At 36.7% G+C, this 14893-nt stretch overlaps 3 protein-coding genes and 1 non-coding gene across 4 annotated transcripts; all 4 read right to left on the reverse strand.

The window, feature by feature from the left end:
- Positions 1 to 1664: 1664 nt before the first annotated feature.
- Positions 1665 to 3303, reverse strand: LOC118435799. The gene is made up of 5 exons (XM_035852225.1): positions 3213 to 3303; positions 3081 to 3141; positions 2996 to 3023; positions 2290 to 2735; positions 1665 to 2010 (listed from the first exon to the last, which is right to left on the reverse strand). The coding sequence occupies exons 2-5, from the start codon at positions 3081 to 3083 to the stop codon at positions 1795 to 1797; spliced, it is 693 nt and encodes a 230-aa protein (XP_035708118.1). The 5' UTR covers positions 3084 to 3141; positions 3213 to 3303; the 3' UTR covers positions 1665 to 1794.
- A 1182-nt stretch (positions 3304 to 4485) lies between these two features.
- Positions 4486 to 8677, reverse strand: LOC110849968 (cytochrome P450 6j1). The gene is made up of 3 exons (XM_022097450.2): positions 7555 to 8677; positions 6085 to 6324; positions 4486 to 5875 (listed from the first exon to the last, which is right to left on the reverse strand). Exons 1-3 carry the CDS (start codon positions 8675 to 8677, stop codon positions 5709 to 5711), a joined length of 1530 nt encoding a protein of 509 aa, XP_021953142.1. The 3' UTR covers positions 4486 to 5708.
- A 970-nt stretch (positions 8678 to 9647) lies between these two features.
- Positions 9648 to 12686, reverse strand: LOC110849969 (cytochrome P450 9e2). Its single transcript, XM_022097451.2, has 3 exons — positions 11540 to 12686; positions 10557 to 10796; positions 9648 to 10284 (listed from the first exon to the last, which is right to left on the reverse strand). The coding sequence occupies exons 1-3, from the start codon at positions 12660 to 12662 to the stop codon at positions 10118 to 10120; spliced, it is 1530 nt and encodes a 509-aa protein (XP_021953143.1). The 5' UTR covers positions 12663 to 12686; the 3' UTR covers positions 9648 to 10117.
- LOC118435972 lies at positions 10277 to 10372 on the reverse strand. Its single transcript, XR_004835088.1, has one exon. It is a non-coding gene; the product is annotated as a U2 spliceosomal RNA (small nuclear RNA).
- Positions 12687 to 14893: the final 2207 nt, after the last annotated feature.

Here is a 14893-nt window from a genome sequence, read left to right on the forward strand (position 1 = left end):
TTTTTATGACTTACATATTGGCACAAATGGGATCCGTGTCTGCTTATCACTTTCTTCGGAGCAGCTCGATAAGCTGCTTTCATCCGTCGACGATTCCTCTTGGTTCCTTTGCGCCGGCTTTTTGAGCGAAGGATTTTTCTTTTTCCCCTTGTGTATTTTTCTTGTTGAAATTTCATCCACCCCGGACGAAAGAACCTGGTCACTTTTTTTGGCCTGGATAAGACCCACCTTCGCAGATGCTAGGGAATCTAAAAAATTAAAAGCGAATTTAATACTTACATAAAACTGATGTAATTTGAGTGAAACTTACTAAATTCCTGCATAAAATTGCACGAGTACTTTGGCCAGCTAGTTGTGGGAGGATGATTTTTCTTCAAGTGGTCCTCCGAATTCGGACCAATTGGCCATGAGCAACTAGTCTTTGTGTTATCCAACCATGATGAACAAACTATTGCAACTTTATTTTCTTGATAAAAATTAACAACAGAATAATTTTTTAACTTTTTGCTACTCATTCTGAATGGAAGAAAAAATGGACTAAACACGCGGTGGCAATGAAAATTGAGTTTCCCTCCTATGTCTGGGGAAGACGGGACGAAGTCGTATCACGGTCGGGATACGCATTCAGATTTTACGTGTGAATCCGAATTCGCTCCGACTTCCCAATTGCGCACCCAGTCCGAATTCGAAATACGTATTCAATCAGAATATGAAACGATGCGGAAATACGAATTCGGCACAAAGTCTGTAAAACCACTTCCGCCCGAAGGCGTCTTTGAGTCGTCTTTTCGAAGTCGGTTTTCAGACACCAATCAGGATTCGATGCGAAGTCGCATACCTGATTCTGATCAAATGATGCATTTCAGAATTCTGGCCTTAGTCGTTATCGAGTCGGCGAATTCGCACGAATCAAATCCGACTTTACTGAATTCGCACAGAATTCGATACGAAAGCGGTGGCATATCGGGAAATATGTCGTTTCACTGTGCATAACACATACATTTACATATAAATATGTATTTACATATACTCTTAGGAAACTGGTATTAAATCTACTGCCTCGTATACATATTTGCATACGTATGTATGTATATGATTTTACCGCCATGGTAATTTTAATAATGAGCATGGTAATGACAAATTTGCCACACAAAAGCAAACTACAACCAATCTGATAGGAAATTATTCTCAAATCAATACCAGTATTGAGTATACATGTACGTATCTAATATTGGAGAAGGTCTCTCAGGGTATGCTAAAAGATTTTCTCCAAACTAGTGACAATCGAATACAAATTTAAATAATATTTAAAAGGCACTATATGCCAGTTGTGAGGTTAGGCAGGAAGGTATTTGCAGGCATATGTAAGTATTTGCAACCGAAGAACAGAAAATGGGCAGCAAATTAGGAACATGTAAAATGTGTCAACTGTACATATGCTGCGTTTTCTCCTCTGTCCTAAGCATGCCTCGCTCAGGATGATCGGACAACTAATAATAGTTTAGTAGCTCGGGTAGCTTCGTAAGAATGTATTTTTATGTTATCATGTATATATGATAGTGCAGTCTTTTGTAAATACATGAATACAATTTTACAAATATAATTTATCGAATTCAAGGATCAGTCTGAATAAATGAGGAAATCATACATACGCACCTCGAAGATAATTTTTCTTATGTTTTATTAGACAATTCAAGTTTTTGTCATAAATTTTAAAGCTTATTAAACTGAAAATATTGGTTCAGGATAAAATTATTGCTTGACTCTAATTAATAATCCGAATTAAGTTGCGGCCTAAACTTGGTTAGACGTGGCATTACTGGCAAGTGTTGTTGAACACCATCCCCCATGTCCTTCAGTGACTTCCATATAAGCCGCAGAAACGTAGCCAGGCCCAACCAAAAACCAGTACGGGTTTCCAAAGACATCGTCGCCAACGACACGCTCGAAAACGGGAAGATTTACCCATTCGTCATAAACCGCCACAATAAATGCGCCAAGGTTGGGGTCCTGTAATTTTGATTATAAATAAATAGTATAAATCAATGGTATCAAGCAATCGCCCATTTATTGAAGGGATTCATCATTCCATCGATATTTAGTATCGTAAAATAGTTTACGAAGAAAAAATAAGGCATTAACTTTCTTAAAAAACCTAACCATGTGATTTTTTAAGACACAATCTTACGAAATCTCGTAACCGTCGTAACTTATTTTACGATACGAAGAATTCTAAGAAATCATGAAAACCTTCATTGATATATAAAACCAGCCAGTTATTTAGCATACTTTTCGGCAGTTTAGCGACAACGCGTTGACCACCCTCGCCCTGCAGGACGTTGGACAGCCACCCGACGCGCAAAATAATTGGCGTTCCGACTCCCTCCGCCTCGCCAGACCAAGGAGAGGTTGACCCCCGGCATTGATCCACTTTCTGAGTTCCAAAGATGCCGCGAGAGTATTTCCAGCGTTCAAGTATTCCAGCAAGGCGGAAATTTGAAAGTTCCCGCAGCCCAGGTTGAACGTGAAGGAGACAAGGGCAGAAAACATGTCGGCGTTTAGGCCCGCGAAGGCATTGTAGGTTCTGACGCAACCCTCATAATTTCCGTAAACAAGATCGTCCGCGAGTAGACTTTGACCATCGGCGAGCGAAAGTGGGACCCAATATCGGCCGTTCAGGGGACAGTGCAGTCCCAGACGTGACAAGCGTGACCGTACCCGATGGTCCGGATGCCCTAAAAAGTTCGAATTATGCGTGTAGATATGGTTTCTACTGTAAATATGAGGGACAGATCTCAAATAATTTGTCGGAGGATTTCCTTTTGAAGATACATATTTTTGAGCGGATTGGATTTTTGGATTGATTCGATTGAACGAAATTTTTCATGAGAGGTTAAAACCTGCGCAAATAGAGATTGAGACACATGCGCAATGAAACCTCTCAGGAAGAGTTGTCTCTCGGTTACAAATAAAAAAGTTCTATGACTTGACTCACCACTGGGTCCAAGTAGAAGTCTGGGAACCTGTAAAATTCGGAGTTAAACTTGAAGCTAAAACTTAAGAAACGTTTAATAGTTTACCATCCTTCGTAATATTTGATCACGTCAATCCCTGCCTGGTTTGTTGGACCATCGTAGCCAGCTACATAGTGCATGGGTAAATTTAAAATTTGAAAGTTTTTGCGAAACAAAATGCTAAAAAAATCGACTTACCCCCGTTGGCCATGCTAGCCACGGCTAGAAATGCTAAAAGAATAGGGACTTTCATTTTCCAGTTGTACCCCTGCGGAGAGTATAGTTTGACTGATGGGGTACAACGGTATTTATAGTGCTTGCAGCGTTATGTAAAAAAATCTGATGTGTACAGGGTTCGGTAAAGAGCAAGAAGGGTTTGGTATGACACATTTACATATTAGCAGCATGTCCTTCTATGTATGTACCTCCAGTTAGGCTGGTGACATCTAATGGCATGGATTCATTGAATAGTTTTTGCTAAATAAAATTTTAATGCTGAATTGCTGTTTGCATACATAATATTTTACTTGGCATCGACTTGTTATCCAGGTTTTGTTTTTAGTTAGCTTTTTTGCTATGTAAAAATAATTATGCTCGTACAATTTCTGTAAGCTACAGAAAAGCATTAAACGGTAAAAAAACTGTAATAAAACAACAAATAATTCATAAAGCACGCATAACACGATCAAGAAAAAACCTAATTTTTTGAGGGCCAAGAACACTACATACATACATATATGATATAATATTTATGTAAATTTATCCAATAATAGATAACTAACAGTAAAAATGGTATTGATAAGTAAACACTTATTTACCAGGTGTGGCGGAATTTTAATTATGCAACAGAAATTTTGTAACTGAACACGTGATAACCTTTAAGCTTGTTTTATAATGTGAGATTAGTGATTAAAGTTTTAAATTGGGATGGGCTGACGATCTTGGCAAACATAAAAGTACATTGTTGTTATTCAATACTCTAAATAATCTGGTCACTTATTGCAATGGTTACCTCAATCGTGTACATATTTTGGCCATTATTGGGAAAATATACACTTCATTATGTAGTATGTTCTTTTATTTTAAACATAGTTAAATGTAGCGAATCTTAAATTTTAGTAAAACTTACCTTTCGTACGTGCTATTAAAATCGTATTATACGAATAGATAATAACATTTTAGTTTTTAATTTAATTTTTTAAGGCATTAAAGTGATAAACCTATTTGTCCGATCATTTAGAGTGAAACACTCCAAACCGAATCTGATTACAAATATTGATAACCTGAATAAAGTTCTGATTTGGATTCCATTTCATTACATAAGAAGTCCTGCTATTACTGAAGCAATGTCCTGCATGTTAGGATTACAAGTGAGATTTTTATTGAACTAGGTTAGTTACATATGTTGTTTATAGAATATCAGTCACAAATGTTTGTAGACAATGCTAAATAGATTAACAAATTACAGAAATAACACTTTATTAACTTTATTATTGTGATAAACTTTCTCTATTTGACAAAATTGCGATGCCAATAGCTTATTCCTCTTATAAATTCAGAATTTCATGATAGCAGATAATTCAGGAACGTATATATCAATATCATAGAAATATTACGATTAATACTGATACACCAAGTTATATGATTTATAATTAATTCAGTTTCATGCTGTTAAATAAAATATTTGTAACAAGTAATTATTAATAAGCTCAGGCACAAGCCCCTCGTGGTCAAGGTGTGTGGTGACACAATTTTTCGGGGAATTACTTGTTTCCATCAATTGCTACATTTAGTTTGCATATTATTAATCTGATTATTATACATATGCACGGCAGGCCCGTAGCAACATTTTGTCCGGCCTGGAGAGTTTGGCCGTAGTACGGCCTCATACGCCCCCAAAAATTATTCAATTCCTGATTTTACCTAGTGTATTTTATTGCTGACCCTGATTTTATCTAGTGTATTCTACTACTGGCATTGATCTTGTCTAGTGTATACTATTGCTGACCCTGGCGGTACGGCCTGGAGAGTGTCTCTCCACCTCTCTCCACCTTCGCTACGGCGCTGATGCACGGTATAGTTGTGGGCTAACAATCAGTTTACAACAGTAGAGTAATTCATTTAATTGTCAATAGGTTTTATTTGGTAAGTGTGTGTACATGTTGGATATGTCGCAAATGTATGTACATATGTATGTACAAGATCCAAATAGTACTGCGATTTGATTTGTTATGAAAGTAGGTGATCATTTTTTTATCTTGGAAAATTTTAGAGATATTTGCTTCTACGTTTGCATGTAAATACCTCCTGACTTCACGATAATTTTCCAATCTTTCAATGCTACATGTATGTAGAAGAAACAGTCAGTAATACATTAAGGAGTTTGAAAACTATCGTCAGATTATGAAGCATAAACGCAATAATAGTCGTCTAACGAAATTAGCACTCGGATCAGAGTTGTAAGTATTTCTATAAATTTTAAGCAACATTTATATTTTAAATTTGTCACACCGTTTAATAGTAAGAAAATTGCTCTTGAAACATTTTTGTTGTTATTTGCTAACATGAAAAACTACCTGCACCATTTAAATACTTATCACACCAGTAACATAATTACATAAATACTTTTCGTATTATGTATGCCTCTTGGATGCTTAATACACTCGTAAATCTATGCAACTCTTCTCCTAACGATCATTCAATTTTAGTGCAGCACACGATCACCTCTTCCGTATCCATGACTGGAAATGCAGATTTAACGAACTTCATGGGAATGAGAGTTTCTGGGGATGGAGTAAGCTTAAAATTTTTGAGAACATGACATAACATCATTTTCGTCTGCACCAGGGCCATCCGAATTCCTGAAAAGTATAATAAATCAATTCAAACAAAATATACATACTTTGGACTCAAATAATGCTGTTTAGCAAAATGCTAAAAAATACGCATGATACAAAAACGTATGTATGTACAAATATGTTTCGTGTCAAAAATAGACCACATAGAAAAATTTTCAAAAAATCAAGAAACGTTGAGTTACCTACATATTTTTGAAAAAGGCATAATTTACCTATACAATTCCTGGGTCCTTCACTAAATGGGAGAAAGGTAAAGTCCTTTTTTGCTCCGGCAAATCTTTCCGGGTCAAAAACTTCCGGATTTGGATGGTATTCTTCGTCATAGTGTAAACCGTAGAGCGAAATAAGAATTATATCTCCGACTTTTAGGACAAGTGTGGTATCTGGAACGGCGTATTCCTTTCTGCACATGCGGCCCACCAGTCCCACGGGTGAGTAGATTCTCAAAGTTTCTGAAAAATGATTGAAGTACATATGTTATATTTTCATAGTGTGAAAGTATACATGCAAACAAATGGATACATAAATCGAAGACTTGCGTACTCTCTCATACGGAATTTTTCACTCTTTGTAACGATACATAATGCTTTCCAATCGTACAAATGATATCTGCACCCATGTTGGTATTATGTACTTACACAAACCGTGTGCGATCCCCAGATTGGAGTCGCCTTCTACATAAATATTGAACACATGACATCCGTAATATTTAATCCATATGTACTTTACTGTTGGGCCAAAAACGAGAGACCAATGTTCTTAAATTCCTCAAAATTATTTTTGTTTCGTGTAAACAGACTCTGCCAGACAACCGCTCAGACTTTTTGTATCTATTTTTTTTAAAGGAATGTAGTATACATAAGTACGTATAGACATGGAACTATCAGACCACTTACAATGAGGAGGTGTGAGGTGGTTATCGCCGATATCCACCGGACTAATTTTAAATTGTTCACGTTCAAAAATAAGTGGACCCGTATTTTTTCGTTTTCCTGAATGGGCATGTTTACGCCCTTGGCGGAATGTTCAAAAAAAATTCAGCCAAAATTCGGATTTTTAAAAACACTGTAACTTTTCGAATTTTAACCCGATTTCAAAAAATAAACCCATTTTTTGTTCAGAATTACATCCCTAAAAATATACAAATTCATTTTTAAGAAACTTTTAATTTTCAAAAAATTATCGTTTTTTGAGTTTATAGAAATTCAGAAATAGCAAGAAAATATCAAATTTTTAAAATTTTCAAAAATGAATTTTTATATTTTCAGAGATGTAATTCTGAACACAAATTGGGTTTATTTTTTGAAATCGGGTTAAAATTCGAAAAGTTACAGCGTTTTTAAAAATCCGAATTTTGGCTGAAATTTTTTTTGAAAATTCCGCCAAGGGCGTAAACATGCCCATTCAGGAAAACGAAAAAATACGGGTCCACTTATTTTTGAACGTGAACAATTTAAAATTAGTCCGGTCGATATCGGCGATAACCACTTCACACCGTCGCATTGTTAGTAATACCTCGTCCCTAGAAACTTCCAACGCATTGAGAGTGCGTACATGCATACATAAGTCTCCATTGTAACCGTTTTCAAACTGACAGATCTTAATGTCTCACGTTTTACAATCTTAGAAAAAGATAAACACAAATTTCCAATAAAAAAGTCATACATATAACTATTTATTACCGTTTATCACCATTTCGATATACGTCATTTCATTCACTGCTGCAAAGGTGAATTCGTCCCCGTGCGACTCCATCATTGCGTTCACCTCGTCCCTCAACTTGTCCTGCACGTCTTGATGTAGCGCCAGAACGTAAGCACACATCGCGATAAGCGTCTGCGTCGTTTTGTAGCCGGGCAAAACCATGCCGAACAAATTGGCCGTGATCCATTCTTCTTGATCCGGTCGGTCCACGTGGCCCCCGTAAAGCTCCTGCCACGTGGAGTGGACCAGACCAGCGAAATCATTGGCATTTTTATCTCCCCCAGAATTTTTCATGTTTTCCCTCGTAACGTGACCGTAAAATTGAAGAATTTCCTTATCAACGACTGACAGCTTGAAATACGTCGCAATTCTGGGAAACCATTGAATTAAGCCGGGTTTCCACCAATTCGCAAAGCTATCAAATGAGAGAAAAAATTTGGCCGAGATTTTTTCAAATTGAGATGGCGCACGCGTCTGAAGGGATGCTGTGTCCAAGTTCAGCGTCGAGGATCCTGCCGCATCGAGAGAAAATTTATGAGCGGCAATTCTGAAATCGATCCCTTTTTCTGGATCCTTATCCAACTCTCGGTTTAAATATGCCACCAAATTCTTCCCGAGTTGATTAGCTTGCTCGAAACTCCGCTTGACTTTACTCGGTGTGAAGGCACTTTCGAATTTTGCCCGGGTCTTCTTCCAGTCCTCACCTTGCATGAAAACCATCGATTTTGATACGATATAGTCCCCTTTTAAACTGAGCATTGTGTGAACCCGGTCAAAGTGGGAGGCGTCCTTTACCAGAATTGATTTTATGAGGGATGGTTTCCTCGGGATGATGAAGTTATGTCCAATAAATCCACACCCGGCGAGGTCGGCTTTCGTCTGTTTTACTCGATTGTAAACCTTGGTCCAGATCTCGGTGGATCCATATCCGTTGAGGAAATCGTTAGCGTAGTCGGAAGAAACGTCGCCGAGATAAAGGATTCCATTGGATTCGAAATATTCCTGAGTTTTAGGATTTTTGACGATGTGCACGTACAATTTGACGAGAGGGAGAAGGACGTATCTGGAAATTAATGATATGATCTTTTCTCTCAGAGACATTTTGTAAGACTGGAAATTGTGCAAGTTGAGTAACGTGTCTTTAATGAAGAGGAAAAATTTGAAGTGAGGAAAACTGGATTGATATTTAGTGCGTCGTGTAATTAACATACATACTCTTAGAAATCCAGTATGAAAATAATAACAAGCGGTATTCATACAAGTATGATTTTACCAAAGTAGTATTGACAAATACTTACGTGATACCGGGTAATAATGAGGTTTTACTATATCGGTAGTAAATTACACTTTTAATACCACCCGGTAGCAACTTTACTACCTAGAGATTACTACGTGTGCTTATTTATCCCAAATTTCTAACAGTGTAAATATACAACAGTGTGAAGGAGGCTTGAACCGTGAGGAAAATTATGTATTGTGAGAAATTATTTTTGACTTGCATAATCATTTTTCCAGCTAATCAATTGTGAAAATCTGAATAACCATGTTGCCTTATATGATTTGGGATTAATGGAAATCCCACGAACAAGAAACCGAAAGGTGAGAAGTGAGAGGGTATTTTCATTTTACACTTTTTTTTACATGAAGGACCAGCATATTTAGCTATAGCTAAATGTATCTACCTACACATGTGTAGGTACATACATAAATGCATATCGATTTACTGCTGTTGAGGCTCTAAGAACTGAAAGATCCCACATGCATAAATACACCGTTAGTTCTAAAAACTAATTTGGGCGAAACAAATTTTTAAATAGATTTAAAAACCTAAAATCGGCGGCCAAAATTGGGAAGGGGACTATAAATAGTCCTACCTACTGCTGCCACCTGTTATATCCAAAGCATTCCGCATGCCAAAATAAACTTACAATGGAACATTTTTTCAAGCTATGTACATACGAAATGAGGTACGATGAAGTGAAATGAAATGAATTTGAAAGAAAATTACTGAATATAACCGAAAATCTTCAGTCAGAAATGTCGATGACTGACTTTTGAATGAAAATAAAAATGAACGGGTTTAGCATTTTTATTTGCAATGAAAGTAAAATTAGTTGCACATCACTTAAATTCAGTACTAGTTAAATTAATAATATTCTTACATATTTGTGTACATACATACGCAAATATGTATGGATTTATATTTATTGTAGTACATACATAAGTACATATTTGTGTTTCTTGGGCCAATAAAATAATGGTAAACGTAACTGCTCTCTGACAAACATACAATTTTAAATCTAATTCCATAAATTTTAAAAAACAGCCTCATTTCAAATTATGTAGTGGCACTGCTTAATATTACCAAATTGTTTCCAGCAATCTTTTGTAAATATGTCAAAGTTAAAAATTTGTTGCAGCATTAACATATGTGTTAAATTAGTTACACGTACTTCTGTACATAAACGTTTATTGTACATATTCTCCGTTTCTTGAACGTTCAAGACAATCGTATAATAAATCTAATTGTACTCCAGTTGCTCACTCAATTCTAGTGCAGCACAGAATCACTTTTTCCGTATCCATGACTGGAAATGCAGATTTAACGAACTTCATGGGAATGTAAGTTTCTGGAGATGGAGTGAGATTAAAATTTCGGAGAACGTGGCACAACATCATTTTTGTTTGTACCATAGCCATTCGGAGTCCTGAAATAAATTCACTTATGTAAAATGTATATTAAGGTGATAAGAACAGATACTACACTTTGATCTTAGCCAAAAGCCAAGAAGCAATGTAAAATGTATATACGTCGTTCAAAAAACTGAAAAGGGTGCTACCCACGTGCTAAAAATCTGCTATGCAAAATCGAGTGTAAATATCTATGTACATTGTTCAGCTTGTTTCAAGAATAGGTTGCAAAAAAATTAAAAATACAAGCAACCTGATTAAGATATTTTCGAAAATAACCCAGAATTACCTATGCAATTCCTAGGTCCATGACTAAACGGGAGAAAAGAGAAATCCTTATTTGCGCCAGAAAATCTTTCCGGGTCGAAAACTCCCGGATTTGGGTAGTACTCTTCGTCATAGTGTAAACCGTAAGTCGGAATGAATATTATATCTCCGACTTTTAAGACAAGTGTAGTATCCGGGACGGCGTATTCCTTTCTGCACATGCGCGCTAGCAATCCCACGGGCGAGTACATTCTCGAAGTTTCTGAAAAACGATTAAAGCATACTGACAATGGAGGTCTCCCAACGTATTTTCACAGATTTGGACCAAACTAGTGTCAATTAATCACAAATTTAATTATTGTGCAATTTGCAAATGGAACTATTTGCCAATGCGCACGTTTGGCGGAGATATTTGCAGGAACATAGGATAAAACGCGTCACAAAGTTGACAAATTTTACATTTTCCAAACATACTGCACGTTTTCTCCACTTCGGATGCAAATATCTATGCCAAACCTGCGAATTGGCAAATAGTTCGATTTTCAAATTTCATACTAATTGTATCTGTGGTCGAATGACACTAGTTAGATTCAAATTTGTGAGCATATGTATGTTGTGAGATATTATGATTTGTCTAATCGTAAGTACTCTTTCATATTTTCACTTTTTTTAACGGGCATTAATTCATAGAAATGGATTGTACTAATTACAGAAATACCCTGGCTGCCCCCGATTGGAGTCATTTCCTCGATACATAATGGTCAGGTCACATGACATATGTACAATATTGTTCGTTCAAAAATGGGTACTGGTACTAGTTCCCAAATTTTTATAAATTATTTTGTTGAGCCATTTATACAAACTCTGTGGGATAATCTCTTGGATTTGTATATTTTTTAAACGAACAATAGTCTTGTGTTACATAGTATTAACATCGAACTATCGGATGGGTATGGAGAAAATTAAAAAGAAACTCTAAACGAACAAGTCATGTTTCAGCATTACCGTTTATCACCATTTCGATATACGTCATTGCACCAACTGCTGCAAAATTGAATTCGTCTCCGTTCGACTCGATCATAGCGTTTATCTCGTCCCTCAACTTATCTTGCACATCTTGATGCCGCGCCAAAATATACGCACACATCGCCATCAGCGTCTGAGTCGTCTTGTAGCCCGGTAAAACCATGCCAAACAAATTTGCTGTCATCCATACTTCTTGATCCGGTCGGTCCACGTGACTCCCGTACAGTTCCTGCCACGTGGAGTGGACCAGACCAACGAAATCATTCGAATTTTTATCTCCTCCAGAATTTTGCATCTTCTCCCTCGTAACGTGACCGTAAAATTGAAGAATTTCCTTATCAACGACCGTAAGCTTAAAATACATCGCAATTCGAGGAAACCATTGGATAAACGCGGGCTTCCACCAATTCGCAAAGCTATCAAATGAAAGAAAAAATTTGGCCGAGATTTGCTCAAATCGCGATGGTGCGCGTGTTTGAAGGGATGCCGTGTTTAAATTCAGCGTCGAGGACCCAGCCGCATCCAGAGAAAATTTATGAGCGGCAATTTGGAAATCAATCCCTTTTTCTGGATCCTTATCCAACTCTCGGGTCAAATATGCCACCAAATTCTTCCCGAGTTGATTAGCTTGCTCGAAACTACGCTTGACTTTACTCGGTGTAAAGGCACTTTCAAACTTGGCGCGGGTCCTCCTCCAGTCCTCGCCTTGCATGAACACCATTAATTTCGACACGATGTAATCCCCTTTTAAGCTGAGCATTGTGTGAACCCTGTCAAAGTGGGAGGCGTCCTTCACCAGGATTGCTTTTATGAGAGATGGTTTCCTCGCTATGATGATGTTGTGTCCAGCCAAGCCACACCCGGCGAGGTCAGCTTTCGCATTTTTTACTCGATTATACACATGCGTCAAGAACTCGGTGGTTCCAAATCCGTGCAGAAAATCGTTGACGTAGTCGACCGAGACGTCCCCGAGATAAAGGATTCCATTGGATTCGAAATATTCTTGAGTTTTAGGATTTTTGACCATGTAGGCGTACAAAGTGACGAGAGGGAGGAGCACGTAGGTGGAAATGAAGGATATGAGCTTTTCTCTGAGAGGCATTTTGCGAGACTGGATATTGTGCGAGTTGGGTAACGTGTCTTTAATGAATAAGTGAGGAAAACTGGATTGATAAGTATTTATACTTCGTCGTTTAATTTACGAACACTCTTAGAAATCCAGAAAAAAATAATACCAAGATGTACTCATATATGATTTCATCAAAGTGGTATTGACAAATACTACTGTATAGTAATAGCCCAGGGTTAAAGTTTTACTATATCGGTAAAAAATTTATACGTTGCGATACAATTTTTCTACCAAGCGGTTGCAATTTTGATATCGACAGATTTATACGTGTGACTACTTATCCCAAATTTCTAGCAACATAAATTTCTGTAAATATACAACTAGGCGAATTAGGTATGTAAATACATATGTTCCGTGCATTTCGAATATGATCGACTTTGGATAAATTTTGACAGTTGAATATTTCTAGATATTCTTTCAAATTGATGACGCGGTTTATGCACTGTCCTCGAAGTTGTTTGGGTACATACATGTATGTATTCGTCCTGAGAGTAAGAAAAACTGCGCAGGGAAATTAGATATATGCATATTATGAGAAATCATTTTTCCAGCTAATCTATTGTGAAAATCTGAATAACATGTTGTCTTAGGATTTGGGATTGATGGAAATCCTATAAACAAGAAACCTAGAGGTGAGAGGGTATTTGCATTTTACGCATTTTTATATGATAAATTTATTAACCCAGCATATTTACTTCGTACAGAAATATAGTTTCCATATATTTTTTTTTTTTTTTAAAAAAGGGCAAAATTAATTTTATTCCAATTTAAGTACATTTCACATCAAATTATTAAAATAAATATTAATTAATATGTTGAGGCGACGTCTTCTAAACAGGACTTAACTTTTTGGCCGTCAGGGGTAGAAACTAAGCCACTGCCTGTTATTCTCAATCTTCTGGCCTCTTAAGATATTATTACTCTATTAATACATAATTTGTTTGCTTAAACTAATTTATTTATTTGGATTAGTCAGGCAAGAAAATATAAAAAGAAAGTTAGTTATTCAAAAGCCTAAATTTATGTTTATTTTATTATTATCAATTGAGTAAATTTTAAATTTCTCCCATTTCTTGTAAAACTTAGAAAGTATACTTTTATTTAAGTAACATGCATGGAATTCCATAAGTATACGTCCATAGACCATGTGACGATAACTGGAGATTAAATCATAATTACCAGAATAATTATTAAGTTTATGTATAAAACATTGATAGATAGCATAATAGGCATAAAAGATCAGAATGTTTGCACCTACATGCTTGGTGCCATGCCGAAACGCTTCATCGAAGGCTTGTGTGCAAATATTTACCTTTGTGAACAGATTGGCAACCACTTGCCTCAAATCTGTGACATATGAACATGATAAATAGTGTATGACTTTAGGGTGCACGGAAGCACAAAATGGGCAACAATGATTATCGTAAATGTGTAGTGATTGTGCAAGTGATGGAGTGAGTCCCACGTTATGCCAAATTTTGAAAACGGTATCTTTTTCGGGGTTGGATATCGGCGTGGTCACTAAATGCTCCCACTGTGGAAGCGAGCAAAAATTATTATCTAGCTCTTCCCACTTGATACCTACGTGAGATCGTAAACAGTGGAGGTAGTTGGTCTCTTTGACTACACTGACTAGTATGGACTTGTCATATAATGAGAATAACGCGAGTTGAGTATTAGTGGACTCGGTAACCATGGCAACCACATTAACATGTTTCGCCCTCTCGGCTAATACATGTCTATGCGTTGCTCTTGGCAACGAGTCTAAATTTGTTAAAAATTGCTCTGCAAATAAATCTTTGATTTTAATTACCTTACATCGACTAATATAATTATTGCTGAGATCATGGAAAACTATTTTACTATGAATATGAATCTCATTAAGTATGTCCTTACTACAAGAGGTAAGCCTTAGTCCAAGCAGTTGGGTCATGGTCTGGATGTTAGTGAAAAACGGTGACAAATTCATATCACCATTTATAAATTTAGATGTCTGCAACTCTGACTCTGTTAAAAAATATGTATTATTATTTTGGGCCATGATTTTCTGAACAAATGTAAGTCTGAACGTGGCAATCTGCGCTGCTGGACTGCGCACGCCAAGACCCCCATTTAAGATCGGCAGGTAGACGTATGGACGCGCTACCCACCTTTTGGATGTTGCCCATACATAATTTTCAATTTTCGAACAAATCAAGCCTAAA

The sequence above is a fragment of the Folsomia candida genome, unplaced genomic scaffold (genome assembly GCF_002217175.1).
Source record: "Folsomia candida strain VU population unplaced genomic scaffold, ASM221717v1 Fcan01_Sc005, whole genome shotgun sequence".
In the NCBI taxonomy this organism is placed as follows: Eukaryota; Metazoa; Arthropoda; class Collembola; order Entomobryomorpha; family Isotomidae; genus Folsomia; species Folsomia candida.

Excerpts from the sequence above, each read along its gene's own strand:
- LOC110849969 (XM_022097451.2), bottom strand. The coding sequence starts at position 12,662 with ATGCCTCTCAGAGAAAAGCTCATATCCTTCATTTCCACCTACGTGCTC. Across the intron at positions 10,797-11,539 it reads TATCGAAATGGTGATAAACG|AAACTTCGAGAATGTACTCG; the intron begins GTAATGCTGAAA and ends ATCGTTTTTCAG. Across the intron at positions 10,285-10,556 it reads TGGACCTAGGAATTGCATAG|GACTCCGAATGGCTATGGTA; the intron begins GTAATTCTGGGT and ends AATTTATTTCAG.
- LOC110849968 (XM_022097450.2), bottom strand. The coding sequence starts at position 8,677 with ATGTCTCTGAGAGAAAAGATCATATCATTAATTTCCAGATACGTCCTT. Across the intron at positions 6,325-7,554 it reads TATCGAAATGGTGATAAACG|AAACTTTGAGAATCTACTCA; the intron begins GTAATAAATAGT and ends ATCATTTTTCAG. Across the intron at positions 5,876-6,084 it reads AGGACCCAGGAATTGTATAG|GAATTCGGATGGCCCTGGTG; the intron begins GTAAATTATGCC and ends TATACTTTTCAG.
- LOC118435799 (XM_035852225.1), bottom strand. Across the intron at positions 2,736-2,995 it reads ACTTCTACTTGGACCCAGTG|GGCATCCGGACCATCGGGTA; the intron begins GTGAGTCAAGTC and ends CGAACTTTTTAG. Across the intron at positions 2,011-2,289 it reads TGTCGCTAAACTGCCGAAAA|GACCCCAACCTTGGCGCATT; the intron begins GTATGCTAAATA and ends TCAAAATTACAG.